General features: G+C 33.1%; 1 protein-coding gene across 2 annotated transcripts; it reads right to left on the bottom strand.

Moving 5' to 3' along the window:
• Positions 1–1,902: 1,902 nt before the first annotated feature.
• On the bottom strand, positions 1,903–10,833 carry LOC106435239 (probable LRR receptor-like serine/threonine-protein kinase At1g29720). 2 transcript variants are annotated; one of them, XM_013876105.3, is made up of 25 exons: positions 10,576–10,833; positions 10,301–10,472; positions 10,152–10,223; positions 9,927–9,998; positions 9,778–9,849; positions 9,621–9,692; positions 9,435–9,506; positions 8,451–8,522; positions 8,284–8,355; positions 8,134–8,199; positions 7,975–8,046; positions 5,621–5,683; positions 5,442–5,510; positions 5,292–5,342; positions 5,150–5,191; positions 4,966–5,006; positions 4,508–4,878; positions 4,217–4,415; positions 4,040–4,060; positions 3,789–3,923; positions 3,576–3,694; positions 3,269–3,479; positions 2,923–3,154; positions 2,684–2,834; positions 1,903–2,451 (listed from the first exon to the last, which is right to left on the bottom strand). In XM_013876105.3, the coding sequence occupies exons 1-25, from the start codon at positions 10,682–10,684 to the stop codon at positions 2,053–2,055; spliced, it is 3,027 nt and encodes a 1,008-aa protein (XP_013731559.1). In that variant the 5' UTR covers positions 10,685–10,833; the 3' UTR covers positions 1,903–2,052. The 2 variants fall into 2 exon arrangements, with proteins under 2 accessions (XP_013731559.1, XP_048592577.1); XM_048736620.1 differs by lacking the exon at positions 10,576–10,833 and having other exon boundaries at positions 10,178–10,223.
• Positions 10,834–14,540: the final 3,707 nt, after the last annotated feature.

Here is a 14,540-nt window from a genome sequence, read left to right as displayed (position 1 = left end):
ATGACTTACATGTGTTTAAAAAAACTAATTCTTAGGAGTAAATAGTTAGGTATTGGATTCTATTTTTAAGACAAAATATTTCACATTAATTTAAAACTTTTTTTAATTTATAAAATATTTTAAGATAAAATATTCAACATTAATTTAAAATATTTTAGAGTATATCATATTTGGTTAGTTAAGATTTTATATTATGATTTTGTAATACAACATTTAATTTGCTACTATGGAGTAGTTTTATAATAGGAATATTCATGTTTCAAATATTCTATTAATGATTTTAATTGAAAAATTGACATTATTTTATATATGTGATAGTATATATATGGAAAGAATCTCGTTGTTCATTTTTACTTTAGGTTTTCTAACAGATTAAAGTATCACACGGATATAGATTGTATACAAAAGATTGATTTCTTTTTAGTTAGTTTGATAGCAATAAATTAGGAATGCCTTAATTTGCAATGTCTTTGATATTAGAATATTTTGTGGAGTTAATTTTAAGCTTTAACATTTGATGTTTAAAATAGATTTATGATACAATTATTAATATGTAAAAGACAAAGAAAACTTATTAAAGATGTGTTCATTAAATATATCAGTGGTATTAGAGTGTAAATAACTTGCAAAACTAAGAGGTATTTTTATTTTATACTCTTCTAGATTAGATGAAGATCTACTAAAATCACACAATATTTAGAGGAGGATCTACTAAAATCACACAATATCTAGTCATTCTGTAACTCGACTTTCCTCAGATGATTTTAGGTTGCATAGATTCAATTGGTAATAGTGCTGTACTAAACCATAATCTTTGAAACAAGCAAAGGTTGTTCATTAGTCCATCTTTGCTCTGGTTTCTTGTGATGATGGTGGCCTTGTAATGTGTTTATCGGTATGGATACAATCTATGAGATAGTAACGAGTTTGAAGTCGCAAATACTAGAAATAGGTTATGTTTGTGACACTAGGGTATATTAGACAATCTCTAACCCATACATATTTTTCCTTTATAATTCCCACAAAAATAGAGTAACTCTATTATAGAGTAAGTTTTGCTCCAATGGTTTACTCTATAATAGAGTTAATCAATTTCTCCTCTATAATAGAGTAACTTTGTTATATAGAATAAACCATTGGAGCAAAACTTACTTTATAATAGAATTACTCTATTTCTGTGAGAATTATAAAAAAAAAATAGATATGGGTTGAAGATGCCCTTATATAAGGCCTGGGAAATGGAGGATAAAGAAGTACGATTTTAGGGCACACCGATAAACCCGTGTTTGCTCACAAGTTTCTTAACTCGAGGTCTCCATTTCAGTTGTTGTGACAGAATAATTTTTGCATTTTTCAAGATTGCCATAATACGTTGAAGTTGATATTGGAGATAATTGGCGAAATGAACAATGTAATTCCTCTTGTTCAACAACGGCGTCTGCTCTGTAACGATCACTGGTGAGGTCAGTGATAGTTTCCTCTATTGGTATCTCTTTCCAAGATAAACAAGGTTAGTTAAAGATTATCGATACTTGTAAAAGAGACATTTGTTCCTAATGTTTTTATAATACTGGTGACTATTCTGGAAACAAGATGAATGAATAGGAAAATAACATAGGAATAAAATTGCAGGAATGAAAAAGAATGGTTGTTACATTTCATATTTAACAAGGAATAACTTTGTTCTTTATTTCTCTTATGAATGGTGAATTTTTTTTACGAATGTTAGAAAATGCATTATTCCTCGTCGTTCTTTGGTCACAGTCATACCGATTTGTTTTAGGTTTGTTGTAATGATCATCGAGTTATTCTTTCTTGCATGCCATTTGAGTAAATTCAATGGGGGTAAACTGATTTAAATTATTTCAGAAAATTGTTCAACCAAAGGGAGAAGAAAGAGAGTTTTGTTCAGCGACCACTAGAGACTTTCATAAAAAAGGTATAATCCGGTTTTAGTAAACATTCTTAGAGATACATGTAAATGTATAAGACCACTTACAAGCCTTTCGTCTCTTCATCAGATACAAGGCAATGCACACACAGCTTTTGATGTTAGAGTGACGGGGAAGAAAAGTCTACTGTGGAGTTTAAGATCATGGATTCCGGGTATAATGGGTAAAGATCAGCACCAGAAACAGAGGATTTCATTGTGGTTGCTGTTTGATCAGTCAAACCAGACGTGCTTGAGCTACCATGTGTATCAGTGCCCCTCAGCTTTGAGATGTTCCAGTCATTTCCATATAAACCAGGATCTGACAGAACCTGTGTTATTTCAGTCTCTCCCTCAAGCATTTGCACTGCCTCTGACATTGTTGGCCTTGACAGTGGAGATGAGTTTGTGCAAACAAGAGCAACTTTGATCATCCTCTCTGCTTCTTTTCTGTTGAATTCACCTTCGAGCACTGGATCAATGATATCCATTATGTCCCCTGTTTGTTGCAGCGTCAGCGCCTGACAATTGATATAAAAACGGGTTTTATTAAACTTGTAGCCTCACATCAAAAGAAGTTGAAAAAGATCTTAAATAATATATACGAGAAATATATAAATCTATTTATACCCAATTGGTTTCAGGTAAGAAGTCCTTCTAAATTAATATATTATTATCCCACATCAGAAAATATACATACTCAACTATAAAAATTGTGATTCGGCTAAAGAGAAAGAAATGCTCCAGGGTTACCCAATTTATAAGCCAGATGTGATCAGAACTCTCCGTTTGTTTCATATTACTCTTTCCACTAACAATTTCCATTGCAACAACCCCGAAGCTGAACACGTCTGCCTTCTCGGTTAATTGACCATATAGTGCATATTCCGGAGCCATATATCCACTGCATTGTAAGAGAAGCCATGATTGATATATATATATATATATATTAATGGCTAGAGTGTTGGTTTTGGTTCATAATCTTCTCTTACATAGTCCCTGCGATTCTGGTGCTAATGTGAGTGTGTTCTGCTTCATGCAGCCTAGCCAATCCAAAATCAGATATCTTTGCATTTAGGTCAGCGTCTAGAAGTACATTTGTGGTCTTTATATCGCGGTGAACCATCCTGATCATCGATCCTTGGTGGAGAAAATCAATCCCTCTTGCGATACCAACACAAATATTTTGTCTCGTTGCCCAGTCCAGTTTTAGAGAGCTCTTTCCTGGCAACAAATGTAAAGCAAGAGATATTACAACAACAGTTCACATGAGCTTACATATATGCACACTTGACTTAGGCTCAAAACTTATCTAAAAGCTGAAAGAATTTTATGTACCAGACAGAGCAAGAGCAAGGGAGTTATTTTCCATGTACTCATACACAAGTAACAGTTCATTCTTCTCCACACAGCATCCATAAAGCTTAACAAGGTTTGGATGATTCAGACCTGAGATCATGCCTATCTCATTCACAAACTCGCGGTTTCCTTGGCATGACTTGGAAGAAAGCTGTTTAACTGCTATAATTGTTCCATCGGACAGTTCTCCCTGCATTAAGTTTCTCATATCAATGGCAAAAACCAGACATCCATATTTTATTTTGTATATACATTTGAGAATAACTTGGCATCTATTTTAGCATACTTTGAATACCGATCCGAAACCTCCTTCTCCGAGTTTGTTGGCTTCATCAAAATTGTTTGTAGCAGCTTGGAGTTGCCTCCAAGTAAAGCAAACCGTTTGCAAACCCTGGGCTCTCAGATCTATGTTTTAAAGTTTCAAAAAAAATCATTACTAACTGCTAAAATGAACCAGTTATGTAAATGAAACCAATTCATACAGTGTGAACTATGTTACCTCGTTTTCTTGTGTTCCTATCTCCCCTGCATCTTTTCTGAGCATATAATCCCAAAGCCAAGAGTGTAATTGCTAACAAAGCACCCGTTATCCCAAAAACTAATGGATAACTAGTGTGATGTTTTGTTTTCACCGCTGCAAATGAGACATGAAAATTGTAAATATATATACATCATACATGACGCATCATATAAACGGCAAGCTACAAAAATTTTTTTTTAACAAAGTAATATTTGTTTATGTGTTCGGACCTTCACATCCTGGCCCCAAACCTGAAATTTTGAAAGATAAATATTCTCGTTAGGTGGCAGAAACCAATGTCAATCAAATGAAATTCATAATGTGAAGAAAGACACACAAAAAAAAACAATATGATAAGGAGTATAGTTGTTAAGGACTTGAGATAGAAAAACAAAGTAGGTACTAACTGCTGTGACACAAGGAGATGGCAGAGATAATAGGACCATAATTTCCTCTTGCTGGAATTTGGGTTGTCCCCTTCCCCGCCCAGTACAACCGAATCTCTAACAAATGATTGGTCACATTCACGTTTGCTTCTTTCACAATAGGCTTCCGAGTTCCATTAGCTTCCTCTTTGATATTAAAATCCCTCCAGAACAATTCTCCCTGGCAACAGAGAAAACATAAATAAGAAAATGAACTTAGTTTTTGGTATTTGATTAAAGAAAATAACAACTCACTAATCAGTGAGGCTTTACCTGGACATATATATCAAATATGCGTCTGCCAAGAAGACTGTACGGTTCTTCGTCGGAAAACTGAATCTCCATAAAATGGAGTTTCACATTGTAGGCTCCGTTTTCCATGCAAAACGCATAATAAACTAGAGACTGAGCAGATTGGCGTGCGGATTTATAGAAAGAAGGAAAATCTTCGGATAGTGTAAAAGTAGGTGTAATGAAGTATTTATCCTTAGCCAAGTATCCCGTGCTACTAACTCCCCAGTTTTCATGGTGCTGATTTGTTGCGGCTTTGGTTTCACTATTATCAGCTTGATAAGTTATTTTATGAGAAGAATTTGTAATAACTACGTTGTCTCCACCACAATTTATATGTAGAGACCGTTGATCTACAATCGATAAAAACAGACAGAAAAATATTATGTTATCTAATGCATCTTAGAAATAAGTTTAGCGGCTCAATATGCACTTATTACAGCTGCATTTTATTGGACCAGCACATGGTAGAAGTCCAGTCCTATCAGACAAGAAGATTAGATTATGAGAATAATATTGAGATTCAAAATATTTTTATTTATGTTTGTGAAAGCAATTGATTATTAAGTTTACTTCATTCTTGTTGTTCGATTGTTGGACGATAAAGTAGATAAGTGTACTCACAAATTTTTCTGCAAATATGAGCTCCGGTATGTATTAATGTTACTGATTCAAAAAAAATGATGAGAACATAAGCTTCAACAAAAGTAGTTATAAACAAATGGAGAGAAGATGTATCTCATCTACCACGATTTGATGTTCATACCTTTTATCCGGGCAGCCTGATGGGTATGAGAAATTGTTGTAAGAGAGATCACTTTGAAGATTCACCAAACATACAAAACCAAGAAGATGATTAGCTGACTTATGCGTAAATTTCTCGAGTCAGACAAACAAGTGAAGACCTGAAACGTACATGTAAGATTCATTGTTGAGGAAAGCACCAGATCCAATGTTTCCGGAAAGCATGTTTTCATTCAAATAGCTAAAAGAACATGTTGAAACAATATGTTTTTCGAGGGTAATTCTGTGTTATGATCACATTAAAAGCTCTTCAACTCTTTAAAACTCTTGATCTTAGTTTGTAGTACTTACGTATGTTGGGGTGCTTTTTCTAGCGACTGAACTTCACCACTCAACTTGTTAAATGATAAATCACTGCAGCGAACACCATGTTAAAATTAAATTAATGGACCATTTTTGGTATGCAGTAAAGCGCTGACGTGACGAACTTGCAATTAACCAGGTCAAAATATCAATCAATTGATTACATTTCAACATGCATGAAGAATGCTTTTCCTGACGGAGTGACGGGATATACATACATATCAACCAATCAACTAGATTTCGACAATAATGGCATGATAAGAAATTGTTTGCATTTTTTCCAGAAAAAACACACTCTAATTCAACTAATGGTAAAGACAGGGACAGATGATAAAAATACAAAGCAAATGACTATCTAACATATAGAGATGAAATGGGAAAAACATGTAATAAACTAGAAAAGAAGAAGATATTGCATAGCAAAGTTAGTGGTGTTTGGTTTTGAAGATCAACCATTAGCACATATATTATTTTTGGGTTAGACTTAAAAATTCGTTATCTATTTACTGTGTTATAATTATTATTTTACTTATTTTATTTCTTAGAAATATTTCCGTGGGTCTCTCAATCTAGTTATATCTATACTATTATTTATGAAGTGAATTTGCTTATTTGTCATGTTTTCCATGATTTTAGGCTAACTCATATTTTTAATTTTAATTTAGAGTAGACTAAATAAATTTTTTGATATTTGTAATGAATAATTATATAATTTAGTATTTAACTGATTATAAATTAATATTATAAAAATTATCTCAAAAAATAAATGGAAAACGTTTTTGAAAAAAAACCATAATTCCATCAATTTATTTTATGTTTATCTACATCTTTCTTTCTTATTTGTACATCTTTCTTTCTTATTTGTTAATTTTTATAATTAGTTGTATATATATACACATATAATAATTAGATTTATCACTATACTAAAATATTAAATATAGTCTTATAAAACATAAAAAAATGGTTTGTATTTTTTTGTAAACACAATATATCATGGCATATTTTCTATACTATTATTTGAGAAGTGAATTTGCTTATTAGGCTGAGTCATATTTTTAGTTTTAATTTAGACTAAATATTTTTTTATATCTTCAATGAATAATTTTATAATTTATTATTTAACTGATTATAAATTAATATTATAAAATTATCTAAAAAAATAAATGGAAAACATTTTTGGAAAAAGGATAATTCCATATATTTATTTTGTGTTTATCTATATCTTTCTTTCTTATTTGTTAATTTTTATAGTTAGTAGTATATACACATATAATAGTTAGATTTATCATTATACTAAAATATTAAAAATTATTTTATACAAGATAAAAATGTTTGTATTTGTTTGTAAACGCAATATATTATCATGGCATATTTTTAAAAATTATTAAATTTACTTTAGTATTAAAATAGTAAAAAAGGTATATAAGCAATAAGAATAAATTTGATTTATATTTGTTTGTTAATGTGATTTTTCGTGGTATTTTATTTTAATTATTATTATTTGGTTGCAAGAACATGTATTTGATATTTAAGTTGAAAAATTTAATATTCATTTGTTTTTATTTTATAAATATTTTTTTATTGGGAATGAAATTATTTAAAAAAAAAACATTTTCAAAATATCTGCTTCCAAACGAGAATATATTCAAAATATTAATTTTTATTTACAACAATAACTTATATTTATAAAAAAAATTAAAATTAATTACATTACATATTGTTTTGTTGATGGTATGTTCGAGGGTTTATTCAGTTATTATTGTACACATATCAACAGTTTTATTTACTTTGATTAATATAATATGTAAAGTTGGGTTATGTTTAACATTCTTGTGCTTTGATTTATTTTGAGATTTTGTAGGTTTTGGTAATTTTAAGAATTTGGTTTAATAACATCACTTTATATTAACAATTATATATTTGTTTATTTGATTAGATAATTGTTTATAAATTAATATAATAAAAATTGATTAAAGATAACATCATATTTTAAAATAAAAAACAATAATAGTGTTATTCTAAAATAATGTTTTTAAATCAATGAAATTTCAAAATTAAGAAATTGAAATATTCATAAAATATTATAAATTAAAAATTTTATTTACATTTTTTATCTTAACTAATAGTAAAATATTAATAAGTTTCTATAAAGAAATTATGCCCGCATGTGCGGACACAACACCTAGTTATTATATATTTGTAACAATAAGATTGAAAAAAAAAGATTCCCAAATTTTACCTATTTTATATCTCTCTCACAAAAAAATACCATATAAGCTAGCTACTTTTGATAAGTTAAAAACTTGCAAGTTCTTAGCACATCACAAAAAAAAAGAACTTACAGAGTCTTTAGGACTGGCATAGACCAGATGTAAGAAGGGATTTGACCAGACAAACTCAAATTCCTCAAAATCCTGAACAGGGACAGATACTTAAGTTTTAGAGTTATAATAAAAATTAAAAAAGCAAATATCAAGATGAAAAGTGGAAAGATAAATTACAGGGTTTCCATAGATTTGCTTGATATATATGGAAAGGAGCTTATCCCAGTCATATCACTAATTCTCCTGCATATGATGAATTCATCACTTATAAAACACCAGTCTCATTTCAATGGTCGTTTTACTAATCCATTGAAGGTAGTTAATTACATATCAGTAAGATTTTCTAAGCGTGTCAGTGCATCAGGAATAGGTCCTTTCAGTCCGCTCGCATATAGATGTCTGTTGTTCGTAACTGACAAAGGTTAGCCGGTGCAGAAACACAACCTTGAAGTGCAAATTGTGCAATTGCAATTATTGGTGAAAGACAATCTTACATTTTTTTAAGCCAAGGCCAGTCGCCAATGAAGCTTGGGATGATGCCACTAAATTTATTGTCACTTATCCGACTGCATAATGAAGACAAAACTCATTTAGACCATAATTAACTCCAGTCTCTTAATTTTATTGGATTTTAAGTGAAAAAAATTAAGAACTCTCTCTTAAATAAAAGATATAAGAGCCGTTTCTTAACCAAAAAATGTAAAAAATAAAAATAAAAATAAAAAAATGTCAAATCATGAATTAATAACCCCGACTAAGAGATTGAGGTTAATCATGCCCTCAAAGCCTCGTAAAAGTTATCTCCTAGGAATGCTCTCTAGGTTTTCTTGGGCGTTTTTCATCCTGAGTGTAAAATCAACCAAACATGCATCCTAGAAGAAACAAAGCATATAAAGAGTCGAGAAAATATTCAACAAGAAAGCTTTGAACTCAAACAGCTTTCAGTTGAATATAGGTGTGCCCATAAAATAATTTATTTCTAAAGCTTACAGTAAAATATGACCCTTTCGTCACGACTCACGACCTTCACGAATTTAATAGTTTTCAATTAACATTTTGTTGAAAAGTAAATTTGATTTTGGATCAAACGTATTTGGACTAATAATCCAATAGCAATGTATTGACAATTTGTCTAAAAAATCATCCACCTCTTTAATAAAAAAAAGCAAAGTATTTGTATAGAGTTGTTTAAATAACCCGAATAAAATAATTTATATACTATCTTATTGATATTTTAGAATAAAATATTAACAGAGCTTATAAAATATTAACAGAGCTTATAAATATCTTTCTTCAATTTTATTTGTAATCAAATTGCTACAAAAATTTTAAAAATAAAAAAACTATCTTATTGATATTTAATTTCTTGTCTTTTTTCTTCGTCCAAACACTTACACATCTTTTCCATCACTACTAAGTTTTCATTTCCAACACATTTCCACTTCAAAGGCAATTTTCTATAACAAAAGAAAACTTACAAATCCTGAAGGTTCACCAGTTTAGCTAGAGTAGTAGGCAGACTGCCTGTAAATTGATTCGACGCAAGGTTCCTGCAGTATCCAGTTTCAAAAAAAAAAAAAAAAAATTACAGTTCCCTCTTCCCATAAAACTAAATATTTTTGTAATTTTGGAAAATGGTTAAATTGCAAAAAAAAAGATCTTACAATCTTTTTAGGGTGGTCAAGTTACCAATCTCATCAGGAATCGGGCCAGAGAACTGGTTCGCTTCAACCCCTCTGAAATTTTAGTCAGATTACTCTAGTATCAGATTAGTGATTAAAAGATAGATACCTACATGGATGGAAAAAATTACAGACGCACAGGACTTTTAGATTCTTGAAGTTTTGTAAACCAGTTGGTAAAGGCCCAGATAGATTATTTGCGCAGACCGAGCTGAGAGAAAAGTCAAAATTAGTTGCAAATCATGAATATGACGCATTGAGATATAGAGGACATAAGAGAGAGCTAACATTAAAGTGAGGTATGGCATTGAAGCCCACTCCATTGGGATAGACCCCGAAAGGCAGTTCCGGCACAAGTCACTGCAAATAAAAGCAAGAAGTCACTATAAACTTTTCTCATAGCTTGAACCTCACTCTTCGGAGAAAACACCAACGAGGAGGTCCTGAAAATTGAAACCTCTCAAACTAATAGTACTTGATTTGGTTATATAAATGATTTATGGAAAAACTCACATTTCTTGGAAATACGGAAGTTTTACCAATTCTGGTGGAAGTTTCCCGGGAAGACTGAGGGTCTTAAGCGTTCTGATATTCACACGAATCATTGTTTTATGGACCGAAATAATAAAATAAGACTCGTACTGTAGAAGAACAGAACTCACAAACGTGTAATATGGCATGTATTGTTGACACTACAATCACAAGCAATGCTGTTCTCACTCCCTGGATCTTGAGCAACATCAATTTTTAAATTTTTTAATTCGCAAGGGTCTCCATAGCCTAGGTTCAATTTTGTGATTCCAAGGGTAGAAGCTATCTCTTCAAGCGCTTTTACTGTATAATACTCAAAAGATAATATAATGATTATTTATTAAAATATACGGATTATGACACTGAATTTACGAAGACGTTTATAAAATGCTGATTTTTCTCATACATTCATCTGGATGAAGAAGAGCTGGTGAAGCCGCCCATGTTTTTACAGCTGTGAGGAAGCTTGTGGTGATGGTGAAGAACAAAATAAATCTTGAAAAGACGATCGACATACAGATATCAATTACATATAGTGATTCTTTGCATGTGTAGTTTTGTGGTAAATCACAATGTTATCAACAGAAAGCTATTCAATAGTTCCTTATATAATATACGGAAAAATGTGGTTGATATTTTTTCTTTTAGGGGTTTTTGGGTCGTCAGGAGACTAGATAATAGATATATATACTGACAAAAAGTAAACAACAGTGTTGTTAACCTCTAACTTATAATATTGGGTAGCGTGGTCCATGAATGCTTAATGTTGCATGTCTTCTTATGCATGTCTCCTCTAAGTTATTTATGTGGTCTGTGGACGAAGTTGGTCTATTCTTGCAGTAGTTTCATTTAGATTTTATGCATGCGTACTATAGAACTGTAGAATAATTTCTTTCTAAAATGGTCTTCTTTGTGTTTTATTAAGCAAAGTGTTTTTAATAAAAATAAAACTTTACCGCCAAATAACAAATTGTTAAAACGTCACCGTTACATCTGCTCCAACAATCATATCAATCAACATTGATTGATTAACTAAACTACGGAGGAACTATTGTAGAATCATACATACTTGGGAAACTTTTTGGGTAATCTGGGTGATTTGGATGAGTAGGGTATTTTTGTTATTTGAAGCGTTAGCTCTATAACAATATATGTGTGTTATGTGATAAAACAATATGTATGTATTTCTATATAATGAAGAATATAACATTGATAATGTATAATTAAACAGATAACAATTGTTTCACATACCTTCCGGCTATATAACTCCAAAATTTTCAAGCGCAAGTTGCATTGATGGATCTTGCTTATATGTCATGTCAGCCACAGCTTGGAGATTAGATAATGGCACCAATCTATACTATTTTAGAAATCCTCTATATATTAATAGAGAAATAATTTTAGAAACTAATTTTTAATTTGTAAGTTATTTACAAACATGCAATTTTATTTAGGTGTCACAACCATGTATAGGCTCTCTCACATCACTTTACTAACAAACCATTAATTACTAGACTAATTACAAGAAATGTCATTGGACATACCAATTATTAACAGTAACTATACAAATCATTCATTTTAATATAAGATGATATAACTATGAGCATCATTCATTTTTGTTTAATACTCATATGCCCGAGATTTAAAAATATGACATGTACGATTAACAAACGTTTTTCATATCAATTTGTATGAGGCTCGAGATTCTTCAATGTTTGCAAACTTATCTACAAAACACAGGCCATCGTTGATGTTCATATGAGTTTATCATTTTAAAATTCTAAGGGTCCATACGTACATCCTATTAAGGAAAGGAGTCTATTATGCATTACTTGCATATCACGTGTGTATCAATTCATTGTGATTACTCTTGATTCTGTTTCCATTCTTACACATACGCTCTCTGTATAAATATGTACATTGTATGATCAATACAAATCATCCTTTACACTCTATATGGTATCAGAGCAGGTTTAATTTAACCTAGCCGTCAACCCTTATTTTCTTTTCTTCTTCATACATCTCTCGATCTTCTCCTCCCTTAACATGTCCACATCAAACAATAGCTCGGCTAATCCTGCTGTTACCTCTGCTATCGACGTGATTCCGCTTAACTCCTCCGCTCTTCTCAACATCAACATGAGAAACATTGTCAAACTCACGGCGACCAACTACCTTGTCTGGAGCCGTCAAGTTCATGCGCTTCTGGATGGATATGAGTTAGCCTCGCATCTTGATGAGTCTACACCACAACCAGAACCGACGATCACCGTTGATGACGTCACCTCACCAAATCCTGCATTCACCCTTTGGAAAAGACAGGACAAGCTCATCTTCAGTGCTCTCCTTGGAGCTCTTTCTCCCACAATCCAGCCGCTTGTCTCTCTTGCGGCCACAGCTGCGAATGTCTGGCTCACGCTAGCCTCTACATATGCCAAGCCCACCCGAGGTCATATCAAGCAACTGCTACAGCAGTTAAAGAACTGGACCAAAGACACCAAGACCATTGATGAATATGTGCAAGGTCTCACATCCAGATTTGATCAATTGGCGCTGCTTGGAAAGATTCTTGATCATGAAGACAAGCTTGATTACGTGCTTCAGGGGCTACCAGAGGATTACAAATCAGTTATTGAGCAAACTGAAGGCCGTGATTCACCTCCCTCTCTCACTGAACTTCATGAGAAGCTCATAAATCATGAAGCTAAGCTTGTGACAGCTGCACCTGCAGTCTCGCTTCCCATCTCTGCGAACTACACCAGTGCCTCACGCTACCAACAAAAACACCACAAGCGCTCCTCTGCACCGCAGCCGAACTACAACAACAACAATAACAATCAGCAACAATTTTCAAAGGGCTATCAAGGGAGATGCCAAATCTGTGGGATCCAAGGACACTCAGCGAAACAATGCAATCAGCTGCAGAAGTTTCAACAAAACAATCAGCAAGGTCTCTTGCCTACTCCTACGTTTCCTCCAGCAGCATGGAACCCACGTGCAAACCTCACTCTTGCATCTGGCTCTCATCCGTGGGTCATGGACTCCGGAGCAACTCACCACATCACCTCTGACTTGAACAACCTTGCCCTTCATCAACCGTACACTGGCGGTGAAGAAGTTCTCATCGGTGATGGCAGTGGGCTTCCTATTTCACATACGGGTTCAACATCTCTGTCCTCCTACTCACGCCCTCTTACTCTTTCTAATGTTCTTCATGTTCCTACTATACATAAGAACCTTGTATCTGTGTATCGTTTGTGCAACAACAACAAAGTCTCAGTAGAATTCTTTCCCTCTTATTTTCAGGTGAAAGATCTGAGCTCGGGGGTCCGGTTACTCCAAGGTCATACCAATAAGGAGTTGTATGAATGGCCGATCGTGAATGCTGCACCAGCCTCCTATTTCGCCACACCCACAGTCAAAAGCACTTTCTCTGATTGGCATTCAAGACTTGGCCATCCTTCTCCCTCTATCCTTAAAACTATCTTATCTTCTTTTTCATTACCGCTTTCAGATTCTGTTTCAAATTCATACTCTTGTGTTGATTGCCTTTCTAATAAAAGTCATAAGCTTTCTTTTTCTCACACTTCAATCACTTCCACACGACCACTTGAATATGTGTTTACAGACTTATGGACCTCACCTGTTGTCTCAGTCGACAAATACAAACACTGCCTTATTCTTGTTGATCACTTTACCCGTTATACATGGTTTTATCCTCTTCAACTCAAATCTCATGTCAAAGAAACTTTTATTCGTTTCAAAGCTCTTACTGAGAATAAGTTCCAAACAAAACTAGGAACTCTGTTTTCAGACAATGGTGGTGAATTCATTGCCTTAAGAGACTTCCTCTCAGCTTCTGGAATCACTCACCTTACCTCTCCTCCTCATACTCCTGAACACAATGGTCTGTCTGAAAGAAAACACAGACATATTGTTGAAACAGGTCTCTCTCTTCTTCATCATGCTAAAATCCCAAACACCTTCTGGTCTTATGCTTTCTCTACTGCAGTTTATCTCATAAACAGAATGCCCACACCTGTTCTATCCCTTAACTCGCCATACTTTCTTCTTTTCAGAAACCAACCCAACTACACTAAGCTTAAAATATTTGGCTGCCAATGTTTCCCATGGCTTCGTCCATATCGGACTCACAAACTCCAAACTCGCTCCACACCTTGTGTGTTTCTTGGTTACTCATTAACCCAAAGTGCCTATCTCTGCTTTGATCCCTCCACAAATCGTCTCTTTGTTTCACGTCATGTGCGTTTTGATGAACATACCTTTCTATTCCCATCTTTGTCTGCTCCAATACCTACTGCTGCAGCATCATCAACTACCTGGACTACACCAGTCACAGTAGTCAACTCT

The sequence above is a fragment of the Brassica napus genome, chromosome A7, assembly GCF_020379485.1.
Source record: "Brassica napus cultivar Da-Ae chromosome A7, Da-Ae, whole genome shotgun sequence".
In the NCBI taxonomy this organism is placed as follows: domain Eukaryota; kingdom Viridiplantae; phylum Streptophyta; class Magnoliopsida; order Brassicales; family Brassicaceae; genus Brassica; species Brassica napus.
The sequence above is the reverse complement of the archived record's forward strand: the minus strand, read 5'-3'. Positions and strand labels throughout refer to the sequence as shown.

Excerpts from the sequence above, each read along its gene's own strand:
- LOC106435239 (XM_013876105.3), bottom strand. The coding sequence starts at position 10,684 with ATGTCGATCGTCTTTTCAAGATTTATTTTGTTCTTCACCATCACCACA. Across the intron at positions 4,061-4,216 it reads CATCTCCTTGTGTCACAGCA|GTTTGGGGCCAGGATGTGAA; the intron begins GTTAGTACCTAC and ends TCAAAATTTCAG. Across the intron at positions 2,452-2,683 it reads ACATCTGGCTTATAAATTGG|GCGCTGACGCTGCAACAAAC; the intron begins GTAACCCTGGAG and ends ATCAATTGTCAG.